General features: G+C 37.6%; 1 protein-coding gene across 2 annotated transcripts in view; it reads left to right on the forward strand.

Moving 5' to 3' along the window:
• Window positions 1–24746, forward strand: part of znf704 (zinc finger protein 704) — a 59928-nt gene that overhangs the window by 29959 nt on the left and 5223 nt on the right. For both annotated transcript variants that reach the window (XM_079830032.1, XM_079830033.1), the window contains exons 3-6: window positions 14146–14249; window positions 17237–17478; window positions 21229–21329; window positions 24081–24339. In XM_079830032.1, the coding sequence (XP_079686158.1) occupies window positions 14146–14249; window positions 17237–17478; window positions 21229–21329; window positions 24081–24339 (706 nt within the window). The remainder of the gene's footprint in view (window positions 1–14145; window positions 14250–17236; window positions 17479–21228; window positions 21330–24080; window positions 24340–24746) is intronic.

Consider the following 24746-nt stretch of genomic DNA (forward strand, 5'->3'; position numbering starts at 1 on the left):
ATCTGGAATAGTCTGGCACTTCACCCATCTTTTTGCTCTTGCTTATATGAGGAGATTTAGGTATAATTATGTATTTTGAGTTATACAGTCAAACCAAAAATTATTCAGACAGACACCAGATATAATTACTAGTGGGTGCAGGACACTATAGTTCATTTATGTAAGTGAGGATAGCAAAATAAAATAAACTGTGACATTATACCCATAAAGTCTTCATACAGTGGAATACCAGTAAAATGTATAAAAATTTGGGACCAAAATTATTCAGACACTTTGACCTGACCGTGTTTTTTCTTGAATGGCTAATACTGCGCTCACACCGAACGCGACTTGAGCGTCTGGAGTAGGGATGGGCATTTCAAGCAAAAATAATATTCGATGATCGCTGGGAATTGTTTAATTATTATTCGAAAATCGCTGCATGCACACATGTATAGGCTACACACACATATAAACCGAGAGAGAGGGAGGGAGACCGTTCACGCTCTCAATCTATATGTTAACAAACTGTTTAATTCATCAGGGAATAGGCCATATCATTATCTAATTGTAACATGCTGAAACATGTGAGTTCCATGTTAAGTCAATGTAAAGACCCATTGACACCCGTTTGGAGGTCCTTTGGACGCGCAAGTGGATTCAAGATGTTCAAGCATCCAACTGGACGCGATAGAAGCGAATTTGACGTTCAATTCACGTTCGGAGTGAACGCAGCATTATGCAACCGTTTACACCACACACTGAACAAAAGTGAGCATTGCTTGGTAATTGGTTGACCTAAATTGGTATTATCTAATTGTGTACTTAAATTTAACAGCTGATTGGTTGATTGTAATCCATTACATACCTTTCTGAGTTATCTGACATTATCAAGATGAATTTGTTCTGACACAGTTTAACTCTGAGTTCTTGTCATATTTTATTACCATTTTCTAAACTATTGCAAATAAACTGTGATAATGTGAGAATGTTGAAGGTGTCTGAATACATTTTGGTTTGACTGTATATTTGTTTTATAATGTTATATGATTTTATAGTAGGACAGGGCAATAAAAAAATATCATATCAAGATCACAATTAAATGTTATGTCCATTTCGATGATAGGCTCTGGATATTTTGCTCGATATGGATTAGACAACAGCCAGTCAGTCTGCAAGGAGCCAGTGAGGGAAACGAAAGCGGAAGCAAAACCGAACTTGGGTTAGGAAATTGTTCCAAAAAAGTAACACAACGTCAATTATATGGAAGTGGTTTGGGCTTCTTAAAAGCAGCGAAGAGCAGATTAAGGACACCGAATCCATTGTTGCGGTTAAAAATGCATGCTCTTGAGATGAGTTATACCTTTTACCTTGAGTGCCACGTTTTTAGAGCGCCATGTCATGCACAGGTCAAACACATCCGTCTAGTGCATTTACATAGAAAAACAATGGAAAAGTAGCGCAATGGAATGCAAAAGTCCATTCTGTGTGAACAAAATATGTCGTTAGTCAGTTCCAACCAAGGAGGAAACGCAACAAACCTTTTCCATCACCTGAAAAGGTTCCGTCCCAGTGACAACACAAAGAGTACAAAAATGCGGTCCCATGTTAATCTGTGTAGCATAATGACTGGTTTACAATGTTTACATTTTGCACTTTTTACTCAGATTACCTACAAATCATTTCAAACAGTGCATAGTTAATATTTTTATTTTATCTAACAGTGAACCTTTTTATATAGGTTGTACCTCTTCAAATATTTAAGATGTTTACTGCCACTATTTTAAAGGGTTAGTTCACCCAAAAATGAAAATAATGTCATCTATTACTCACCCTCATGCCGTTCCACACCTGTAAGACCTTGGTTAATCTTCAGAACACAAATTAAGATATTTTTGTTGAAATCCGATGGTTAAGTGAGGCCTGCATAGCCAGCAATGACATTTCCTCTCTCAAGATCCATTAATGTACTAAAAACATATTTAAATCAGTTCATGTGAGTACAGTGGTTCAATATTAATATTATAAAGCAACAAGAATATTTTTGGTGCGCCAAAAAACAAAAATAACGACTTGCATAGTGATGGCCGATTTCAAAACACTGCGTCTTGAAGCTTCGGAGCGTTATGAATCAGTGTTTTATCATGAACAAAACTTTATGTATATTATATTGCATTTCTGTCAATAGATCCTCCTAAATATTAAACAGTGGACCTTTAAGGCAGAAAAGGCATGTTTGCACAGTTGAAGATTATTATGTTATTCTATTTTTGTTAATAAACTATAATCTAAAATGTAATTATTGAACCCTCTGGCTTCTCCAGTCTTCAATCGTTGTCAGGATACTCTTCAAGCTGGTAGCATTATCAAATTATAAATTGTGTGTAATAAATGGAAAAAAATATCATGATCATACTTTTTTGCCATATTGTCCAGCCCTATTTTATAGAATAAAGCACTTTAGTCAAAATGAGTGTTTTTCTAAAGGTGCTATAGAAATGCCTGTGATTTGAAGGATTTGTTTTCATTTTATTTAGTTTTCTAGACAATTAAAGAATTTTAATACCAGCCAATTATCGGTTATTTGATATAAAAGTTGACTATTCGGGTCTCTATATATATATATATAAGACCCTCTTCATTGCATGACTATGAGTTAAAAAAAATAAAGCTGAAATCAAATAAAATATACAAATGTAAATATTATATGGAAAAACAAACGAAAATTTGAAATGTTAACTAACTAAAAGAAATAAGTCAAAGTACTCAAATTTGTCAAATTTGAATAAAATAAAATAAATTAAAGCTTAATAGAAATATTTTTCACAAAAACCAATAAAAATGACAAAAGGAGGTAACAATTACTTAAAATAACTCAAAATAACACTGCCACAAGGCGATATCATTGCATGAATTATGTGAAATTAGTACTTATTGCTAAGGGTTTGTTCAAATCCCTAATTTTACTGTAAATATTAGCAATCGTGACATTGATGTTGCCTTGGCAATCACCACTTTATATACTTTAAGCATGTCTTTCTATTGAATGTGTTGTGTGTGTGTGTGTGTGTGTGTATTGTTGTTCTGCAGCTCTGTAGCAGAAGGTTTATGTTTCCCCCTTTCTTTATGCATAATGTTGATAAACAGATCACATATTAATGGAAGCTATGTTCCTTTGAGCTTCTAACCAGTCAACTTCTCACTCTTAACCATGCACCTGCCATTTTTATTACATCCCTTAGGCGGCTTTGTCAGGAGTCCGGTGAGGAATTAAAGCTGGAAACCACTATAACTCCCCTAATAAGTGTCCATAACACGCTCGCAAGTGACAGGGTCTTTGTCCAGCCCTGAGGCTGTTAGGACATGATGTTCAGGGGAAGACGTCTACCCCCACCACACACATGCTCTCTTACCCATCAGCCCCATCTCATGAAGTATGGAGTTTTATGAGGCACTCCAATACCCCCCACACTGTGTAATTGGGAGCGTCTCTGTCGTAGTGATGGCTCCCTGGGGGAGATGGGTGATGCGGGTGATGCTGGAAGGGGGATGGAGGGGGTCACGTGCTGGCGTGAGGGATGGTGGGCATGGGAATCTACGAGAGATAGGGACACTCTGCCTTTGACATTGAAGCATAGACTTTAAAAGGTACATCATTACCCATAAATCAAAGTTTGGTAGGCAGTCTACGTCCGTTCTGTTGCTTTAAGTCTGTCTAATGTGGAGAGAACAAGGCATGTCTCTAACGGGATGAATCACAGGTGTTTGTGTGCTTGCGCTCAATAATAATCACATTGTCACCAGTGAATTCCAGCGTGACATTTGTACTCTTGACCTCAGCTTTGTGCGTATCACTGTTGTTACCACAGACTGCTGCCTTCCTCCAGGGAAGTTCCTACTTATGAGTTGTTCAGAAGATATGTTCAAGTGAATTACACATTTTAGGCTATATATATATCTGTGTGATATTTCATATTCCAATTTTAGTTTTGATGGCCAGTAGATTTTAGTTTAACTGGCCCTGACAACATTTTCACTGGCCCCACCACAAAAGAATGATCCTTTTTTATTTTTTAGCTTCACAACCCTTCAAAAGTTTCTGATTCTGATTGGTTGAGCCACATTGAAGCCATTGTAAATTACTCTACAAACATACACCTGTGACCTTGTTACATTAGTATTAATTTATACAGTATTATTATTATAACCGTTTATAACTCTGCTCCTCGTCATGCCTAACAACGCTCCTTAGCTGTTCTTTATTCACTGTAAACCACAGCTTCTTGAGACGTATTGCTATAATTTAGCAAGGATCTATTAAATTGATCAAAAGTGACAGTAAAGACATAACAACATTTTTAAACACTTTGTAATAAATGCTGTTTGTTTGAATTCTCATCAAAGAATCTGGAAAAAGTTCCCACAAAAATATTAAGCAGCACAACAGTTTTCAACATTGATAAAAATAAGAAATGTTTCTTGATCACCAAATCAGCGTATTAGGGTGCTTTCACACCTAAGCGTTTGTTTCAGAATCTGGTGCGTTTTTTCCCCTTGGTTCGGTTTGTTTAGGCATATGTGAACACGGCAATCGCACTCGGATCCGCACCAAAATAATCGCCTGAACGAGGTGGTCTTGGCCCGTTTGCGAACGAATCCTGGGGCGGTTCGCTTGAGGTGTGAAAGCAATCCGACCCAACAGACCAACAAACCAAGTGGTATTATTATTCATAACGGGAAATGTGCTATAATAGCAATAGTGTCTGATTCTGTGAGTACATAAGTTATCACAGTTGAAAACCAAAAGTCCCTCTTCATCTTAAAATGTTGTGTAATTGCGCTTCTCTTTGCGAGAACGATGTCCTTATGAAGCCTTGACAGTGTTTGCGTGTGTCTTGAAGCAGTTAACCTCTAGACAGCGCTGGGAGATCCAGTGAGAGCGTTTGAATTTGCTGCAGTATTAATGCAAATGTAGTATATAATTTAACAGACGAAATGACGGCTACATTCATATGTTTGCTTTTGTCTCGACAGTTACAAAAAGCCACAATAAGCTCATGGAGTGAACTTGTCAATCATCTTGATGGATGATGCAGAGGAAACTCTGACCAATAAGAGGACAGTTGTGCTCACATGTGACTTACATAAACACATTTTGGTACGCTTTGAAATGTTGCATTATGAAAGCGAACCGATCCAAGAAGAAAGTGCAACATTGTAACAAATTAAGTCCCTGTTTCGGAACAAAACAAACGATCTATAAGATTGAAGGATCATGTGACACTGAAGACTGGAGTAATGATGCTAAAAATTCAGCTTTGTCCGCACAGGTTTAATTGACATTTGAAAATATATTAAAATAGAAAAGTATATATTAGTTTGTACAAATATTTCACAATATTACAGTTTTTACTGTGTTTTTGATAAAATAAATGCAGCTTTTGAAAGCATTTCTTTTAAAAACATAACTTACTGACTCTAAACTTATGAACGATAGTATTTGTATATTCGCTTACGTTTTTTTTTTTTTTACATTTCATTTTCTTCACAAAAAATAGCTATAATGTAACTTCTACATTCATAAACAGTCTTTTGCTGGAAACCGTTTACATGTGATGCATAATATCTTTATACTTTGGTTTGTAGTTTTCAACACATGCCAAGTACATTTCTACAAAACCTTATCTATGTTAGCCAGCTAGACGAGGTTATCTGGTGGAAAATCTGCAGAATTTGCTGTGACTGCTTAGTGAATTTGGCCCTTACAGTTATTATGACTTATTATGTCATTATGGCTCGCTCGCTGGGGGGAATTAAGGCAAGATTTTCTTTAAATCTGCTTTGAAATAACACTGTATGCATTGTGAATGGTGCTCTACAGATTAAACATACTTATTATTAAGAATACCAATTAGTATTTTACAATGATTCTTTAATTGACTCACCCCTAACTCACAAAGTTACCTTAAAAAAGTCATTTACTTGCCGTCATGCCGTTTTCTTTCTTGAAGAACAAAGATATTTTGAAGACTGTTAAAGCAACATTAAACCCCTTTGACTTTCAAATAAGTAACAAAGAAATAACATTTATGGCGTGTATAAATAATGACATAATTTACATTTTTGGTTAACCTAACCCTTAAGAAAACCCTTAGTTTCCAATTGGTTAATACGACATTGTAGTGTCCCATCTCATAAATATGATGATTCCGACTTGAAGACAACATGTGAATCTGGCAGGTAGCCAGCAGGAACACACAGGCATTGATATGAGTTCAGTATTCAGGGAATAGAACAGGACCAAGTGTGATCAGCAGTCATTGTTGCCGCTGTAGACTTTATAAAGACTCCTTTTTCACGTGGTTGCCTCCTCTTTTCACTATCACCTCGCTCTTTTTCCTGACAAAAGGGGCGGCTAAATGAATTGCTTGCAGCAGCAACAAGCTCTGTATTCCCATCGCTCATTAGGTCAGACAGAAACATCAATTCTCTGAGTCCATCAAAGCAGTTGCTATGCCTGCTGAACGACGCGGCTCTTAAACATCCCAGCGCTGGCTTTGTGAATGCAGTTCAGGTACTCCGTCATGGCGCCTCTCTGCTGGGGGAGGTGACGCAAAGTCTACGGTTGGTCTTTTGCCGGTTCCTTTTGTGGGTCATATCTTTGTGTGAACTATACTGTGGGATGTAGACTGAAATGTAGGGCGCCGATGCCACGTCTCATAGATGCACAAGACCATATTTCACATTCATTTCTCCTGAGGTGGGACAATGTTTGAGGTTTGAAGTATATAGGTTAATATACATCACTGATTCCCAACCTGGGATAACCAGTGGGTACCAGTGGGTACTTGGAACAATTTAGTGTGGCAAATTAGGTCAAAAGGGAAATATGAATAATTAATTATCACTTGGGTAAAGGGTTTTAAAGATTATTTGTTAAATATAATAAATAATTGTGTCTGATTTGTCTCAGTCTTTACATTTAGGTTTCAGTTAACCAATAAAACGGGAAAATTTTATTAAAACAAGTAATTGTGATATGCAACCCATATTTTTCATTATTGAATTTATTTAGTTGTTAAGTGACTTTTATATCATTAGGCCTGATGTGATTATAACATAATCTCCTAATCAACATTGTTTGATCTCATCACTTTTATAATTTCATGATTAATATGTGAACGCTCTTGTTAAAGTATTATCAGTGCTTAAAATGCATTTTTTGCATGACAGCAAATATTTTTGGCCTTTACTGGCTAGACCATCTTTAAATGCTATATAAAAATGTGATTTATTTTAACTGTTGTTATTTGTTGATGATATTCTAATACACACAATAAAACAATAACAATTGTAAATATTTTTATATAATAGCATTATAGCAAATATTGATAATCTTCTTAATAATACAAATATTTATATTCATATTATATTAATAGTAAGAATATTTTCAAATTGATTTATTATTCATGTCATTCTACCCCTGTGCAATATTTGTGTACAAAGGAAATGAAACATTATTGGATTCCAGGTCTAAAGTGACATTTTATCATCCGCCAAAGTTTCATGATTGTGACAGCCATAACTAATGATGCAAAATGATATTCAGTTAAAATGAACAATTACCATTTCTGAGCACATTTCTGTTCTCAAGGGGTATTTGGGCACATATTGTAAGAAAAAAAGATTGGAAAACACTGATATACATGTTCAGAACAAAGATGTTCACCTGCAAATGCAGCCATTTTTCTTCGACGTGCTTATCAGAAGCTTGTCATATCAAGCATACTTGTCTTTTCTTTTCTTTTTTGACCCAACAGCATAAATGACTGGGATTTTTCACCTATTCTTTCCTTCATGTAGGCTCTTTTACAGTGGCAATGTGTAATGGAGTCAGATAAAGCCTTGTTTTCTCTTTACTTCACAAACATGATCTGGTCCTACTGGTAAAAAAGAGCACTATCCTGAGGTCGAGGTTAACCCTTAATCCCGCAGTTCTTACACAGTCCATGTTTTGCAGGAATGTGGAAACCTCCCTCTTTGTGAGCGTGTTTACCCTCTTCACATTGAGGAGCGCTCATGAACACTGCGGGGAACTGTAAAAACTCGACCCAACCATGCGGGGTGGGGGCAGGGGTGGCTATAAATGCTGTACGAGCGGTCAGTATAGCCGAAACGCAGCACTCTATTTTGTCTGTTCTGTTTGCAGATTAGCAAGTAAACAAGGCTGTCCAGTATTAAGGGAAATCATTGTTTGACTCCAGCTTTGCATCTGGCAGTGGGCCAGTTTTCACAGGCACAATGTTTATCCATACTACAGGGAGCTGGGCCGTGTGTGTGAGGTAAGAGGAGGCTGGCTTTGGGCCGCTGCCAACCACTATGATTTCTGGACCGCCTCGAGCATCCCTGTGTTGACCGACAGTACCCCCCTCGGGCCCCTGAGATCGGCGCAGCCCACACATTCAGCGTATCCCGTGTGAGCGCTCAGCCTACGGGCGTGAGGAGAGCACTTCTGAAGCCGGGGTGGAGGGGGCGAGATGAAACGAGCGTGGCATTGAGAACAAAGAACGTGCGTGTGTTTGTGCCCTCTGTGTCAACGACACGCTCGACCTGTAATGATACAAAGTAATAGATGATGAATGGATTAATCTTTGCTTTAATCAAATTAAAAAGAGATAATATGTGTGTATGTATGTCAGGTTGCCAAGGTTAATGTCTCTCGACTCTCGCTCCAGAGCGTTTTGCAAGTTTGCCTTCCAAAGAGAGAGAAAGGGGGAAGAGCAGTTGTGTGGTAGAGCGTGCAGTAGATTCAGTCATAATCAAAGCTGGAAACAGTCTTGGATGGGTCCTCTGGGCGGAGCAGATTCAAGAGGGTTTCTAAAGTTTCTATGATAGACAGGGTTCTTTTAGTCCGACTTTTAACTGTAAGAATACAGTTTGTTCCATTTTGCAGCTTATTCTGTCCAAGAGCTGTTAACTTAGACAGAGATTGTCTGAAGTGACAAACCACCATTCGTTTTGTTTTGTGTTTTTTAGGAGTGGCATATAGGTAAAGTAAATCCAGTGATTATTTCCTCATAAGCATGGTGAATTTTTTTGTGTGCTAATGCATCCAGAGGTCCGTGGATGTACCGTCTACAGCTGAGACTTTAGGGTCTGGAACAAAACAGCTGATAATTTAAAGACAGGGCCTAAAATTAACACTCACCAAGCACCAAATGCGAGTAAAAGTTTGTGTTGGGGAGTATATGAAATGGTGTCAATCACCAGTTGGCTGGTAACATTTTTATGAATTCTAACAATGCAATTTTATTAGAACATAAACGTGAACAACACTTGGGACAGTTGACGGGCCAGTGCTGCATCATCCCGAAAGTTGTAAGCCTTGCCTATTTAAATATTCAAGCGCAAGAAGACGCGAAAGGGAGCTCATTTCATTACTCGCGCGCTGTGTGGGAAGTTTTGCGTTCTTGAATCCATTCTTCAATCCATTTGGGTACTTAAATCCTTTCTTGAATCCTTACCTTCAATAAGGATTCAAGAATGTTTATTTAAACCGTTAAGACAATCCAGTGTCATTTTACATTTGATTAGTTTATACCTGAAAACTACTGTTACTTGTTTTAATAATTGTTTTAATTTATTTTGGCTTGTAGTTTTAGCTGTGGTATCGAAGTTGAAATAAAGAATTGTGATTGTTTTTGTTTTTTTTCACTGGTATTTAAAAATGTTGGGGTTATAACTGCCTATTTTTGCTAAATTGTTTTCATGGCCGGTAATATTTATGGCCGGTAAATTTTCTTAAGCCACAGCCATTGGCAGGTTAGTTTTAAAGGCCCTGTTTGGAGATTTGACTTTCAGCTTTTGTCGTTTCCATCACTTCAAGAGCAAAAATGCTCTTTCTTTAAGTTTCTATTCTATCCTATTATCAAAGTGACAGAAATATTTTGTAATGTCTTAACTATTTCAAATAAATGCTGTTCTTTTGAATGTTCTGTTCATCAAAGAATTCTGAAAAACATTGTGGTTTCCACAAAAATGTTAAGCTGAACTGTTTTTATCATTAATAATAAGATAATAATGGTAAATGCTTCTTGAGAACCAAATCAGCATATTAGAATGATTTCTGAAGGATCATGTGACAGTGGAGTAATGATGCTGAAAATTCAGCTTTGCCATCACAAGAATACATTTTGAATATATTTTAAACATTTTAAAATATATTCATATAGAAAACAAACGTGTAATAATATTTCACAAAATAATTGCAGCCTTGATAAGCATTAGAGGCAAAACATTATCTATTTTTTCAGTGATCTAGTGACTTTAAAAATGGACGTCGATGCAACCCAAAAGATAGGATAATTAATAGTACATCAGCACAACATGATGGAGCTCCGTTAAATTTTAAGGGCGACTCTAAAAAGTAATGCATTACAAATCTGATTTAAATGGTTGGAAAATAGCTTATATATGCAGTATATTCACTTGACCGCTCACCAAATATGTATTGATGTGCTAAATTAATGCTTGCTCAGTAACCATAAACAAAAACGAAATCGCTCTATTATAGTCAGTGAAGCCATCTACATTGGAGGCCATTCACGACACATTTCGCACACTATAGTTTTCTGCTTGGTGTAGATTATAAATTGCGCCGCAGGTATAAATGGCAGAACACATTTGTACTGCCGTACAATATATAGTACAGTCATACCACCTGAGCTGCACTGTAATGATATTGCACAGGAAATTGAAAGATATCAGCCCATATACGCCTCCGCTATTTTATCTTTTAAAGGTATGTGATGGTGATTGGATCTTTGCACGGCTATAGATAAACGCTGGGGGCTCGGTCCATGACCATATCTGATGAGTATCTGACAGTCAGAGGTCACAGTCACAATGCTACATGTTTATAGCAGGTTAACGTTTTATAATGCCTCAATGTCTCTCATGCATATTTGTCCCATGTCGTATGCAGATTTTTACGTGGATGACAGTGATAACAGAACATAGGAGCTCACGCCAGGAGGCTTGAGGTGTCTGATTTATTGCCCGTTATTTAGAAGGAAATGAGCGTCATACACTAGTGACTGTAATAAATGATGGACGGCCCAGCTCGAACCAACTTCAAAGGAATCTCTCCGCTCCCTCCTGTTCTTGCTCAAAACCGAACAGGAAGGGGATGGCTGCAGGGGAGGAGCTGCGTGCTCTGGTTTTTCGGGGAATTCCCCTGATTTCCCCAGTGCTATTTCAGAGTTATCAGTGTTTACTGACACTGAAATGCTCTCTGAATTCTGAATGGAGTGCAATTTGTTTTCGATCGTATTGGTACGTTGAATGGTGCTGGTATTTTGTCAAACCGCAGTTGCAAGGACGAATGGCTTGAATGAGTCCACAGTGATTAAATGCAAGACTGATATTGGCTTTGAAAAAAGTGACTGTAATCCAATCAGTTGTTATTATATCCCCCTAAACCACCGTTTTGTTTTAAACTGGAAACATCTTTTCTGGCACTGTGGGCACAGGCCTCCCCGATTGACTAATTAAACACAAAGGTCCAGATGTCTGAAGGTACGTAGGAGAGCCTTTCTCTGGCCACCCGCTCTATCATTTGTCTTGCGAGTTTGGACAGCTACAAAAGTTGGCACATCTGTCCATTGAATCGCAACAGATGTCTGCAGACTGCCTCCCTCTCCTGGCTGGCAGTCATCTCACGCATTTACCCCCATGACCAAAAAAACCCATTGACGTTTGACTTCGTGCAAATGAGGGAGGCCACTGGAAGAATTAACGGGTATTAATGACTCTTAAATCTGGGAAATTCATACCCAGGCTCATTTCTACAACACGGTCATTAATTTATACCTGCCTGATTGGAAATGAGCAGAAAGAGCATGATCATATTGTCCCACTCCTATTGAGACGTCAACGGAGATGGGAGATGAGAGATGAGAGTAAGCCAACATCAAATGAGATACAGCGCAGGCTCAGTTCACAGCAGAGTGTCTGTTTTTCTGTTCTTTTTCTCTATTTGAGAACCGTAATACTCCCATAATGTGTTTTTCCAGCTTCCTGGTTGAAGATATTCTAGTGATGATGGGATGTGCAAAATGACATCTTTTCATAATCTTCTAGTCAAGTCCTGTGTAATTAGGCTGGTTTATGGTCATGATCACCAGAGACTGATCAGATGTGTTTCTTAGGGGGACATGCATCAGAATTGATGGATTATTAAGACGCGTCCTCTGCCCACGAGACCAGTTGATCATTCCAACTCATCCCTAACCACGGCGTATCTATTTGCAAAGGTTGTTTTTGAAATCACCACACTATATGAATCAGCCCTCATACAGTTTATGTAGAATGGGTCATGTTGTGAACTGTGTGGATGAGCACACCGGTGTGAAACTAACGACATTGACATACTTTCACACTCGCGGTTTAGTCCGAAATGGAGCACAGTTCGCATGAAGAATTGGTCATGTGAAAGCTGTCATGTGGTTCCGTGAGCACACTGGGGTACCGAACCATCTGAGTTTGGTTGCATTGGAACTGTGGCTCAATTTGCGTGAATGTGAAAGTAACATGGACATGGGTTGCACGCTTGTAACTTGCGCTTTAGCCGATAACGAAGTCATTAGTTCAACAAAACACATGCAAGGGATGACAGTGGTGATGATTTACCTTGGACACGCAAGAGTGTGCGCCAAGTGTAATTGCACATAGTGAGTGCAATCAGAGTGGCTAATGAATGGCTCGCAATCCGCTGTCTCTACAAAATTGTCCGTTTGCAAGCAGCAGAAAGCCGCCTACATGCGACGCACATACAGTAAACCCACAGCAAACGTGCCTAGTATGAAAGCCCTCTTAGTCTCCTGTCAAATGTGTGTTTTGCAGCTCTATGTATTGCCCACCATCTCGTTTAATTACTATTCATAAATGTGTGGCCGGCTTCACTCCCGTGGCTTGATAAGGACACTAATGACTCATGTGATTTGGGACTTCAGAGATCCTTTTTGTTCAAGAGTGGCAATATATCACATGTTAATTACACAGGATCTAATGCATTTCTTGAAATTTACAATATTCCATTGGATGAGAGATATTAAAGCTCTTAATTAGCCGTCATCCAGGAGCACCAGCGTGGCATTATCTGGGAAGCTCCATCACTCCCAGTGTGCTCTCCCAAGGTGACCAGGAAGTAGCTGTAATAGTGGGGTCCTGGGAAAAGCGGCATCGTTGGCAGCCTACCGTGATTTATCCGAAAGCCGTAATGACATCATACTCGCTGCATGAGAAACATAAATTAGGCCTATCTCTAATGGAGGTCCCGGGCTTCTCTGTCAGCCAGAGGTCTCTCTCTTTCCCTGTCTCTCTCTCTCATATGAGATTTCATGCTGTGCCTTTGGCGGGGCAGCTCAGGTTTTCCCAGGAGAGAATGTGCTCCTGTGAGCTGACAGGTGAGAAGATTTATTACTCCTTCCACACGTCAGCGCATTCATTGTCCATCCTTCAATCACAGGCATAAAATACCCATCTGAGATTGTACAGATGTCCTTTGCCATATAAAAACAGCGACATGTCTTTCATGCAGCCCTTTTTTATTGTTTAGAATCCGGTAAACGGCGCAACATCAGCCGGTCCGTTCCCAAAGCGGAAACGGGTTGCGTCGCGATATCATCATTTGCCATCATGCTATCATAAAGAGACATGTTACACTGCATCTGTGAGTGATGAGAGTCATCTGTCAGGACAGATGTTCCTGTTCTGTCCATCATAGGAAAGCTTTGCGGTGCAGCTTTTGAGATCCCAGAACAATGAACGCAGCAGCTGGCGTGGAAGCTCGGAGCAATGTGTATATCATTTTTGTGGCCTGAATCAAGGAGGTCTTTAATACTTAACCATTAAGGCCCCAAATATACTCAAGGCGCAGTCCTTTTTCGTTCTTCGCTTAGAGGTAAAAACAAGTTTTGAAATACCCGAGCAGCGGTATACTGTTAGTGAACATCCCGATGTAAATGTGTGCTGCACACATTCCTCTCAATAAAAAAATTAACACAGCAAAAATGACAGCAGTGAGAAACCAGCAGTTATGAAAGCATCTGATCAAAGCGATTTGGATTTCATGATGAGTTTAAGTAATGTTTCTTGCTCTTGCAGGAAATCTGAGGAGGAGGTGGACATGGACAAAGTGACAGCTGCCATGGTGTTGACCAGCCTGTCCACTAGTCCTCTGGTGCGGAGCCCTCCTGTAAAAGTTAGCGGTAAGTAAATTTAGATCATAACTACACCCTGATCTCAGCCCTCATGAAGTCATTTTCACACTCTCTGCTTTGAGCTGCAGAATCAGCTTGCTATTTCCTGTTTTCACTGTCACATGCGCATGAAAAAGTGAGATGTCACATGAGACAGTGCATTAGTTCAGCCATCATGAGACCAGCTTTTGCGGTCTTAAAACTGTCATCTACCAATAACTTAAAGAGGCCATATTCTACATTTCTGTAGCATTGCATTTTATTCCCTGAAGTCCTATTTGATGCTAGTAAACCTTTCACCAAAACAGTCATAAATGAGTTTAGATTTTATCTCTGACCTTTTTTTGATACTGTACCTTTTAAGTGTTCTACATCACTTATCAATTCTGATAAAACAATCATGTTTTCTTTGCTTTACCCTGGGCAGAAAGTCATATGTTGACAGTAGATTTTAATCATATAGATTTCTGGTGAAATCATTCTTCATTTAGTTCACCGCTTACAATGCGCTATCACTTTAATTCTGCATGTGCAGCAGAGCCAAAATAGACTCTGTGTAGAAACGATTGCTGCGCTGCTGCATCTGCACCACTCCCGCTCCTGGAACGCATTGCCGGACTGCATCCGTGTTCAGTGTGAATGCTCTAACCTGTTAACAGCATACATACTGCAAGCGGATCTTGTGGGAAATTGTCATTTAAAGGGGCTGCATGATGTAAAACTACATCTTACCTCAAATTTAGAAAAACAAGGCAACATATGGGATAGCACTCTCATCGTGGAGGTGGAAAAACAAAGTTCTGTATGACCCGCAAGATTTAAATGCAAAAGAAAAGGCATGGGAGTCCGCTGTTTGTGTGAATGGTAAGTTTTATTTAAAGTGCCCCTATTATGCCATTTTAACGGTTCCTGATTGTGTTTTGGATCTCCTACAAGTTTACATGCATCCAAGCTAAAAAGAAAGAAAATTATTTTCTCATAATATACATTGCACATCACCTAATTTCTCAAATAGTTTGAAAACGGTTTGTTCGAAGATTCTTCTGACTCGCTAAACTCCTTTGCGACCAATCAGAGCCTACTCTGCTCTGATTGGTCAGACGGCCCAGTCTGTTGTGGTGTCGGAAACAAAATGGCTATTACGATATCTGAATTTCAGCTCCGGAGGCTTCCTCGGCACTTGATATACAGTGATACAAACAGTAACAACGGCGTCAGTTTTACCGTGTCAATTCCTGATCCTTTCGAAGTGCATACAAAGTGGATTCGCAGCGCTGAAAACAGCGTCTTCTCGACATGTCGACAAAACAACCCAAACACTTCCAGGCCTCAGCTACAACTACAGTGTTTGAGGGCAGGTCAAAGTAGACATTGTTTGCGGACAGCCAATGAAGGCAATAGGCTGGCATTATGTTACGTAGGTATTACTTACATTGTTACATTGGTATGTAACAGGAAGTAAGACTGGAATTCAGAGGTGGACAAAGTACACAACTCCATTACTTGAGTAAAAGTAAAAATACTATTGGTTAAATATTACTTAATTACAAGTGAAAGTTGTAAAGATAGATTCTTACTTAAGTAAAAGTACAGAAGTACTTGCTTTTAAAAGTACTTAAGTATCAAAAGTAAAAGTAAACGCATTGTTTTATTATTGTTGCATTGTTGTATGAATGCATGCTGTTCCATCATGGTGGTTTAAGCCAGTCATGCTCCATCTGATTTGCTAGCATAACTGATTTGAATACTTGTTTAAAAGTTACAAAGCTCTTATCAAAGTCAAAATCATACTAGGAAAGAAAGGTTTCTACATTGTGTTTATTTGACAGTATTATGTTAAAAACCTATTTCTAAAAGGACAGTTAACATTATTAGCCCAACTATGTTTTTGCATGCTAACTAACACCATTGTCGAATGTTACCTATGCGTTAGCGCTGTATCCACAAGGCTATGGCAACTTGGCGGGTAAATCTATAAATCATTTGACCAACCATACTTCATACCAGTGTTAATTTTGACAACAAATTTGTATTTAGTTTTAGTCATAGGCTTTTGACTATAACATTTTAGGCATCTGAATTGTTTTAGTTTTAGTCTAGTTTTAATTGACTATAATAAGATTTTAGTAGATTCAATAGACTAAAATTCAGTACTAAAATTCGGCTACAACTTTCTACTTCGAGGGCCTTGATAGAAATGTAGTGGAGTAAAAAAGTACGATATTTGTCTTTCAAATGTAGTGAAGTAAAATAAGTTTCCAGAAAAAATACTACTCATGGAAAGTACAGATACTCAAAAACTGTACTTAAGTACAGTACTCAAGTAAATGTACTTAGTTACTGTCCACCTCTGCTGGAATTGCAGAATCGATTCTTTCTTTTAGGAGACAATAACTTTATTTGTTGTGCACTTTGATCTTTAAAACTTTGCAGACCGTGTCAAAAAATTCAAAAAAGCATAATAGGGGCACTTTAAAATGTTTGTGATACTACCTTTTAATGTAAGTACCATATGTTCATACTGTATGTACCATGTTACAACTTCTTTGTGTGTACAGAGAATCACAATGCTAAAAAAGCATTTTCAGTATAAACGTTTAAGTCAAAATAATGAATACATGGATAACTAATAGTTGTATTTGTGGTACTCAGCTGCACACGGCAAACGCGTCCATACATACTGCAAATGGATCATGTTTGAAACGGGCGCGAGACCTTGATGAAGATGTGTTATAACTTTTGAAGGCCTTTAATGGAGCACTATAATTGTGGCTTTTATGTCATATAATTAGGACTTTAGCTTTCTGTTATGACAGTGTGTTAAAGCACTACTGCACACTGAGAGTTTCATAAACTAACATGACGTTAATGTCTTTTCACTCCTCATTACACTTAATTGAAAGTTTAGTGTATTATAAAGCAGCATATATGTCGGGATGATGGTAATTATTATTGCACTTAATGTGTCTTCACTGTGTTCCATTCTCTCCTTACAGAAGGTCTAAATGGCTCCTGGAAGGACGGAGGTTTCACTCCATCCAGCTACAGCAGCAGCGGATACTGGAGCTGGAGCGCGCCCAGTGACCAGTCCAACCCGTCCACGCCATCCCCGCCCCTGTCCGCTGACAGCTTCAAACCCTTCCGGATGCCCAGCCTCAGCGGCCCGCCAGACGACAACATCGATGAGCATGATGGCAACAGCTTGCTGTTCGACGAACCCATCCCCCGCAAACGCAAGGTTGAGCCACTGTCATCTCACCTTCACTTATGGAGATTTGATCAGGCGTAACTTAGTTAAGTGCTACTATAGGAAGAATGGATAAAGGAAGATAATAGATTTACAATGAGCGGCACGCAAATCCGCAGCCGCCCGTGTCCCTGGCACAGTTTGTAATCCTTGAAGTGAAATTCAAATGCAATTTAGAATGAGACAAAGACTCTTGTGTGAGTGCGGAATACTTGAATATTTGCATATTCATAGGCACCAAAATGGCTTTTGCAAATATTGAATATCTGCAAAAATAAGTTCCAGTATTATAGGTTTATTTTTAATTATGGCTGGTGTAAATTGGGTTAAAATGAGGAGAAAGAAAGTTAGAAGTGGTTACAGTGTATTGAGTATCATTTAAACTGTTTGTGCTATATTTTACTTTCTGTATAACATGAATATTCATTTCTCTAGTTCATTTTTGGTTGTACAATAATACTGCTCCTGGGATTTCATATATATTGTTGACTCCTTTAGTCTAAGGAAATTGTTTGACAATCATCAGCATAATGAAGAAAGAAAAAAACTAATCCGCTGATTCAAATCAGGCCAATAAGAATACATTTTTTAAAACTCTTAAGTTAAGGGTGTCTACAATATCTAGCATCAATCAAACACTAGTTAATGCCATCATGCCTTCTTTTTTAGGGCTGTTAATGTATGTGATTCAAGTGGACTATAAATTGTAAGGGGAACATTCCAACAAATGTAAAAATGGCTCAATTAAAATGGTAAAAATGTCTACAGTTTTTATTTAACAGATATAATACAACAACCTTCTACAAAGTGGGAAAGGAAGAGTCATTTGGTTGTGAATAGGACTACACTGGATGTGTTTTTGACTCACTAAAAGTAACCGGTTTAAAAGAGTCATTTGTAGTAAAAGGTAGAAGCTGGGATTTTAAGTCAATTTTGAGATTGTTCAAACGAAGACCATGATGAATGGAAAAAGCCCTAATCAAAGAACTGCAGAAAACTAGCGCAAAAACAAGATTGCTACAGTTTTCCCTGTGTATTTCAGTGCACTTTCAGAAATATGCAATTTGAGAGATGAATAATGATTCAATTATTTTATATGATTGACAGCCCTTGTACTTTGTATTTTATTCCCGCATGTGACGTGACTCCTGAATTTATAGTGTAACGTGTAGAGTAGATGTGTAAAAGTGATTTATATCTGCTCTCATACAAGCATTGCAGACAGATAATTTGAGAAGTTGTGGGCACATATTTCTTTACTTTTAATAACACACTGTCCTCTCTGGGATGTGGCTCATTTGGAGGTGCCATTACTAGACATGATGACGCTGTGTAGAGAGGCAATTTACTTGTCTTTACGAAGATAAGTTACCAATGCACTAGGCTGCTCACAGGCACCAATCTACTTTATCTTCCAGTTCGTCAGGCTCATGTCAGGTGCATCCCTGATTCTGTCAGTCTTCCCTCATTTGTGGGAATGAATAGACCTCCTTTATCTCAGTTATTGTCTCTCTAGCTCAGGATTCCAGGACAAAAGCAGTTGCAGTGTTTGTCAGTGCCTTGTTTTCATTATCACTACTATTATCCTTGCATTTCATGCCATTGACATAAATATATTACATTTTTGTTGCATTTTGTATTATAAGAACTTACATTTATTTTATTTCAGCTATTTGCCAAAGAAACATTTCTCATTTTCATTTAGTTTAACATTATGTACTAAAATAATAATTAAAACTGAAATTCAAAAACTAATACACAGCTCTGGAAAAAATTAAGAGACCACTTAATTTTTTGCAGACCTGTATATATTTTTTAATTACTAGAAAATATAAAAATTACAATTATTATTTTATAATTTTTAAATAAAAGTATTAGTTTATTATTTATCAACTACAATAGTATCGCAATGCTTAAATAACACTAATATACTCATATAAAGAAATGGACAAATTTTGTAGCTGTATATCTGTTTTATTTCTAAAAAATATAAAAAGTCATATTTACAGCCATTACAAATTAAAATGTAATACCTTGGTACAGTCATGGTTCTCATACTGAATGATTGCCGTTTTCATATATTTACATGGCCACTTCAAGGTACTTTAAAAATACCTTAAAACAATAGTGGGTAACACTTTAGAATAATGGTCATTAGTTAACATTAGTTAACTACATTAGTTAACATGAACTAATAATGAACTGCACTTATAAAGCATGTATTTATCTTTGTTAATATTAATTTCAACATTTACTAATGCATTCTTGTTAACATTAGTTAATGCACTGTGAACTAACATGAACAAACCATGAACAGCTGTATTTATATTAACTAACGTTAACAAAGATGAACAAATACAGTAACAAATGTACTGCTCATGGTTAGTTCATGTTAGTCAATACATTAACTAATGTTAACTAATGACCATTATTCTAAAGTGTTACCCAATAGTGTTACCATAAAAAACTGTTGTAGTACTATTACTATACTGAATATTTGCCATATTCATGTACAATGGTACTTACAACCTTCACAAAAATTACTTTGACGGTACCATGGTACAGTGAAATTATCATGTGGTAATATCATAGTACTCTTCATTTCTCATTTTAGTGTTGTACATCATGGTGTTTAGATGGTACTCCAAAGTACTTTAAAAAACACGGTAATAAACGATAAAAAAGTGCTATGGTACTGTTTACTTCTTGTGTGCTGATAGGTGGTGATGCTCCAAAGTATTTTTATCAAATATTATGTCCGTAAAACATGGTAATACCATAGTACTTTAATAAATACTGTGCTAATGAACGATTACCATATGTAATGGCATTTACACACTCAATGGTACTTCAAATAATACCGTGGCACTATCATGGTTACCATGTCCTAAAAATCTTAGTAGTACCATTTTAGGTAATGATTTCACATTAATTCCTACAGATAAATCTAATTAATAATGCTGTTGATGAAGAAATGAAATGCCTTTTAGATTAATTTCTAGGAATTGCTTTGAAATCATGAGCTGCCTCCGAACACATCAGTCAGTCATTTCTCAGTGTCATTCCTGGCAGCAGCTTCTAAAGAGTCTTTCCTAAAAGAAGAAAAATGGCAACGCTTTCTCCTTTGACCTTCAGCTGCCTTCTAGAGAGTTGACTTCAGCACGAGGACACCAGCCAGTTTGAACTGTTGTTAATTAGTAGCTGGTTTATAGCACTGGGAATTGCGGCGCTGTTGTCATCCAGGGACATGGTGAACCGATTATGCGGGAACGAGCTGCTTTGTTTGCCAGACCAACACAATGGCCATCCAGAGAAAATTAAATTAGCGTCATGACAATGGTAAACAAACTACCACATGCCGCACCGCATAAAAGCATATGTCGAGAGATCGAAGTATTAAAAATTTCATCTTCACTTATGCTTTCAACTCGAGTGCAGTTTTGACACAGGAGCCGCAGCTCACAAATGACAATTGTGTAATTAGTGCAGACACATTGTGTGAAAAATGACATGAGCTTTGAAAGACTGCGCTATAGTGTCACTCTCAATGCCGACCAATTACCAGACACAGAATAGAGCAAGAGAGACGTCTAAGGTGGGCGTCCTGCTGAGGCTCTGGGTTGCGCTCACCCCTCGCATCCCCACTGTGTTAGTCTTTTGTGAGCATCTAAATGCTGGGTACAAGAGGTCTGCCAATTGATGTGGATTAGTGTACTCACTGTGCACCTGTGTCCTTGACAGAACTCCATGAAGGTGATGTTCAAGTGTCTGTGGAAGAACTGCGGGAAGGTCTTGAGCACAGCCGCCGGGATCCAGAGGCACATTCGAACCGTCCACCTGGGGTAAGGCACCTGTGGTAATCACAAAAAAATCGTCGTATTCACAAACCACCCACAATACATTTTTAACAGGCGCTGAAATACCAGTCATAGTCATTATTTTCAGCACAAGCACGCCTCATTTTATGTCAGTTAGGCTTGTTATAGATTGTGCCTTATTTCCCTTGAGCAATAACGCATGAGTAATGAGTAACGCAATAACGTAATGCAAATTGTTAATGAGAGGGGTATTTAATACATTACCGTTCAAAAGATTTTTGGTCATTTTTGATCAAAAGTGACCGTGAATAAATACATTTTTAATAATTTGCAAATAAATGCTTCAAATAAATGCTATTCATCAAAAAATCCTGAAAAAAAAAATGTTTCCACAAAAATATTAAGCAGGACAACTGTTTTGAACTTTGATAATATGATATGTTTCTTGAGCACCAAATCAGCGTATTAGAATGATTTCTGAAGGATCATGTGACTGAAGTAATGATGCTGAAAATTCAGCTTTGCCATCACAGGAATGAATTACATTTTAAAATATGTTAAACTAGGAATTGTATTTCAGTTGTAATAATATTTCAAAATATTCCTGTTTCAATGTATTTTTAATCAAATAAATGCAACCTAGAGCATAAGAGATTTAAAGGCGGATCAGTCCTGCTTGTGCTTTCAAACGCTCCCGCTTTCAAAACACTCAAACACTTCCATGTGCTGTCAAACGCTCCCGTGCGTTGATCATTGCAGCCAATCACAGACATATCCGATGAGTGCATGAACACAATGGCCAATCAGAGGTGTTGACGATTCCGCTCAACAGCGCTCAAAGCATCAATTTTTTTTAAATTTCAGTACTGACTTGATACCGAAGTCGCTACTTTTGACAACACTACCATAAAGTGTGGGAAAACGGTTTAATCATTGCAGATTATTATCGTGTTCACTGCATTTCTCTGTGTATTCACACTGATCATTTTATAATCGAGGTAACGCTTTGAAATAATCCCAGTATATCAACCCAAGCATACAAAAAAGTATTTGAAATTCTAAGTTTAATATTTATTAGCAAAAAACTTTTCATGTACACTCGTGTACACATGGGCTGAAACCTATTCACATTTTTATGCTGTTATACCATCTCTTGGCTGACATCCATCACCGTGATCTCTGGATAGCATATAGTGAGAGATAAGAGACAACAACAGGCTGCTCCTGATTCAATGTCAAAACATGAGACTAATTCCAGCAGGATTATCACCATGCTTACACTATTACGCTGAGCACAAAGTAATGACAGCAAAGGCCAGATGATTGTGAAGGAAGGTTTATGTTTCTCTCGGCTGAAGTCTAATTAAAGCACACAAGTGTCAGTACTACTGGGAGATAGCGGGAGCGCAAGGATTTTTGAGAAGATCTCTTTTGCAGAAGTATGGTTCAGTAGAAGGAGAAACTGACAGTTTTATGCATCAAGTAACTGTTGAAACATTCAACGTGTAAAGTATTGTACAATATACCATACCGTACTATACTACATTATACTGTAGAACACTACATTATAATATACTACAGTATATCATACTGTAAAACAGAATGCTACACTATACCATTGCCATATTATACTACACTATACAGATTCTTAAAAAATACTTTTAAGGATGCATTAAATTGATCTAAATTGACAGTAAAGACATTTATAATGTTACAATGCAATTACAAAGTAAGATAATACAGTTAGATTTCTATTTCAAATAAATGCTGTATTTAAACTTTAATCAAAGAATCCTGAAAAAAATTATCACCAAATCAGCATATTGGAATGTTTTCTGAAGTATCAGGAGGCATTATACTATGCAACTCATACAACACAACACAATAAAATACCACACCATATTATACTACTACACTGAACAATATATTATATATATTATAAACAATATACAATATATTGTAAACACAACACTTTTGTTTTAGCCCCCATTTTTCATGAACTGAACTCAAAGATCTAAGACTTTTTCTGTGTACACAATAGGCCTATTTCGCTCAAATATTGTGCACAAATCTGTGTTAGTGAGCACTTCTCCTTTGCCGAGATAATCCATCCACCTCACAGGTGTGGCATATCAAGATGCTGATTAGACAGCAGGATTATTGCACAGGTGTGCCTTGACTGGCCACAATAAAAGGCCACTCTTAAAAAAAAAAAGTTTAAGTGATTGTAAACCATTTAAGCACAAGACGAGGTGAAAGATAACTAAATTCTGCACAAACAGAGAATGGAGTCAAACGGACACATACACACAAAATGATCTCAAAATACCCGTCTCAAGCATGTATTCTTAGTAAACACTGTCGGTTATGTAGTATAACCCTTACTTTTATTTGTAACTTTTTCTATTGTATTTGTGCATGTTCTTATTTTATTATTAACATTTGTCTTGTTCACTTGCCTTTAGTATTGTTTGAACTGTATTAGTTAGGCTAGTAGTCTTTACTGTGGTATCGAATAAGTACTTAAAGTGTTCTTAATTAAAAATGTAAAGAAAAGTTATATTTTATTCATATTAAATCAGGCAATTAAAAAACAGCTTCAGCTTCAGTGTGGAAGAACTGTGATTTGTCTTTATAGGGCTGTACAGTATGACAGAAAAGCATAGTGCTGTATAGTATAGTAATTAAAAGCAGTTATATTAGTAGTGCACATTAGAAATCTTAATGAAAGTAAGTCATAGTGTTGATATGTTTCAATGATCTGTCTCTCTTCAGGAGGAATTGTGACTCAGAGTGTAGTGACGGTGAGGAGGATTTCTATTACACTGAGATTAAGCTGAACACGGACTCTGTGGCGGACGGTTTGAGCAGTCTGTCTCCTGTGTCCCCGTCTGTGCTGTCTCCCCCGCCGGGTTTGGACCAGAGACAGCCGGATGGCACTAACGGGGCGAAGAGCGAGAACAACACCACCACCCCTCTCAGTCGCTCTGCTCCAAGCGCACTCTACCTAGTGCACGCAGACCACGCCTACCAGGTACAGCCCATCCAATCACAAGGAGTTTACGCACATTTACATAACATTACATCACTTGAGAGATGCTCTCGGTACACAACCTCTAGACAGAAGTCAAATGAATAGGGCCTAGTAGTTCTATGCAATTACAGAAAGAAAGAAAAACATTTAAAATCAGATGACAGCCTCAATATGACTGAAGATTCAACAGGCCAAGCTGTGCATAAAGATAAATGACAATATGGAGGATGAAAATTTATGATGAGAAGTCAGATTTCTCTTGATCACATACATGGCTGTTCAAAATTTTAGGGTTGGTTCTTAGGAAAAAAAAAAGTATTTTAAGCTCACCCAAGGCTGCATTTATCTGAAAAAAATGCAGTAAAAAAGAATTTTGTGAAATATATTATTACTATTTAAAATGACAT

The sequence above is a fragment of the Gobio gobio genome (genome assembly GCF_949357685.1).
Source record: "Gobio gobio genome assembly, chromosome: 11".
Taxonomy (NCBI): Eukaryota; Metazoa; Chordata; class Actinopteri; order Cypriniformes; family Gobionidae; genus Gobio; species Gobio gobio.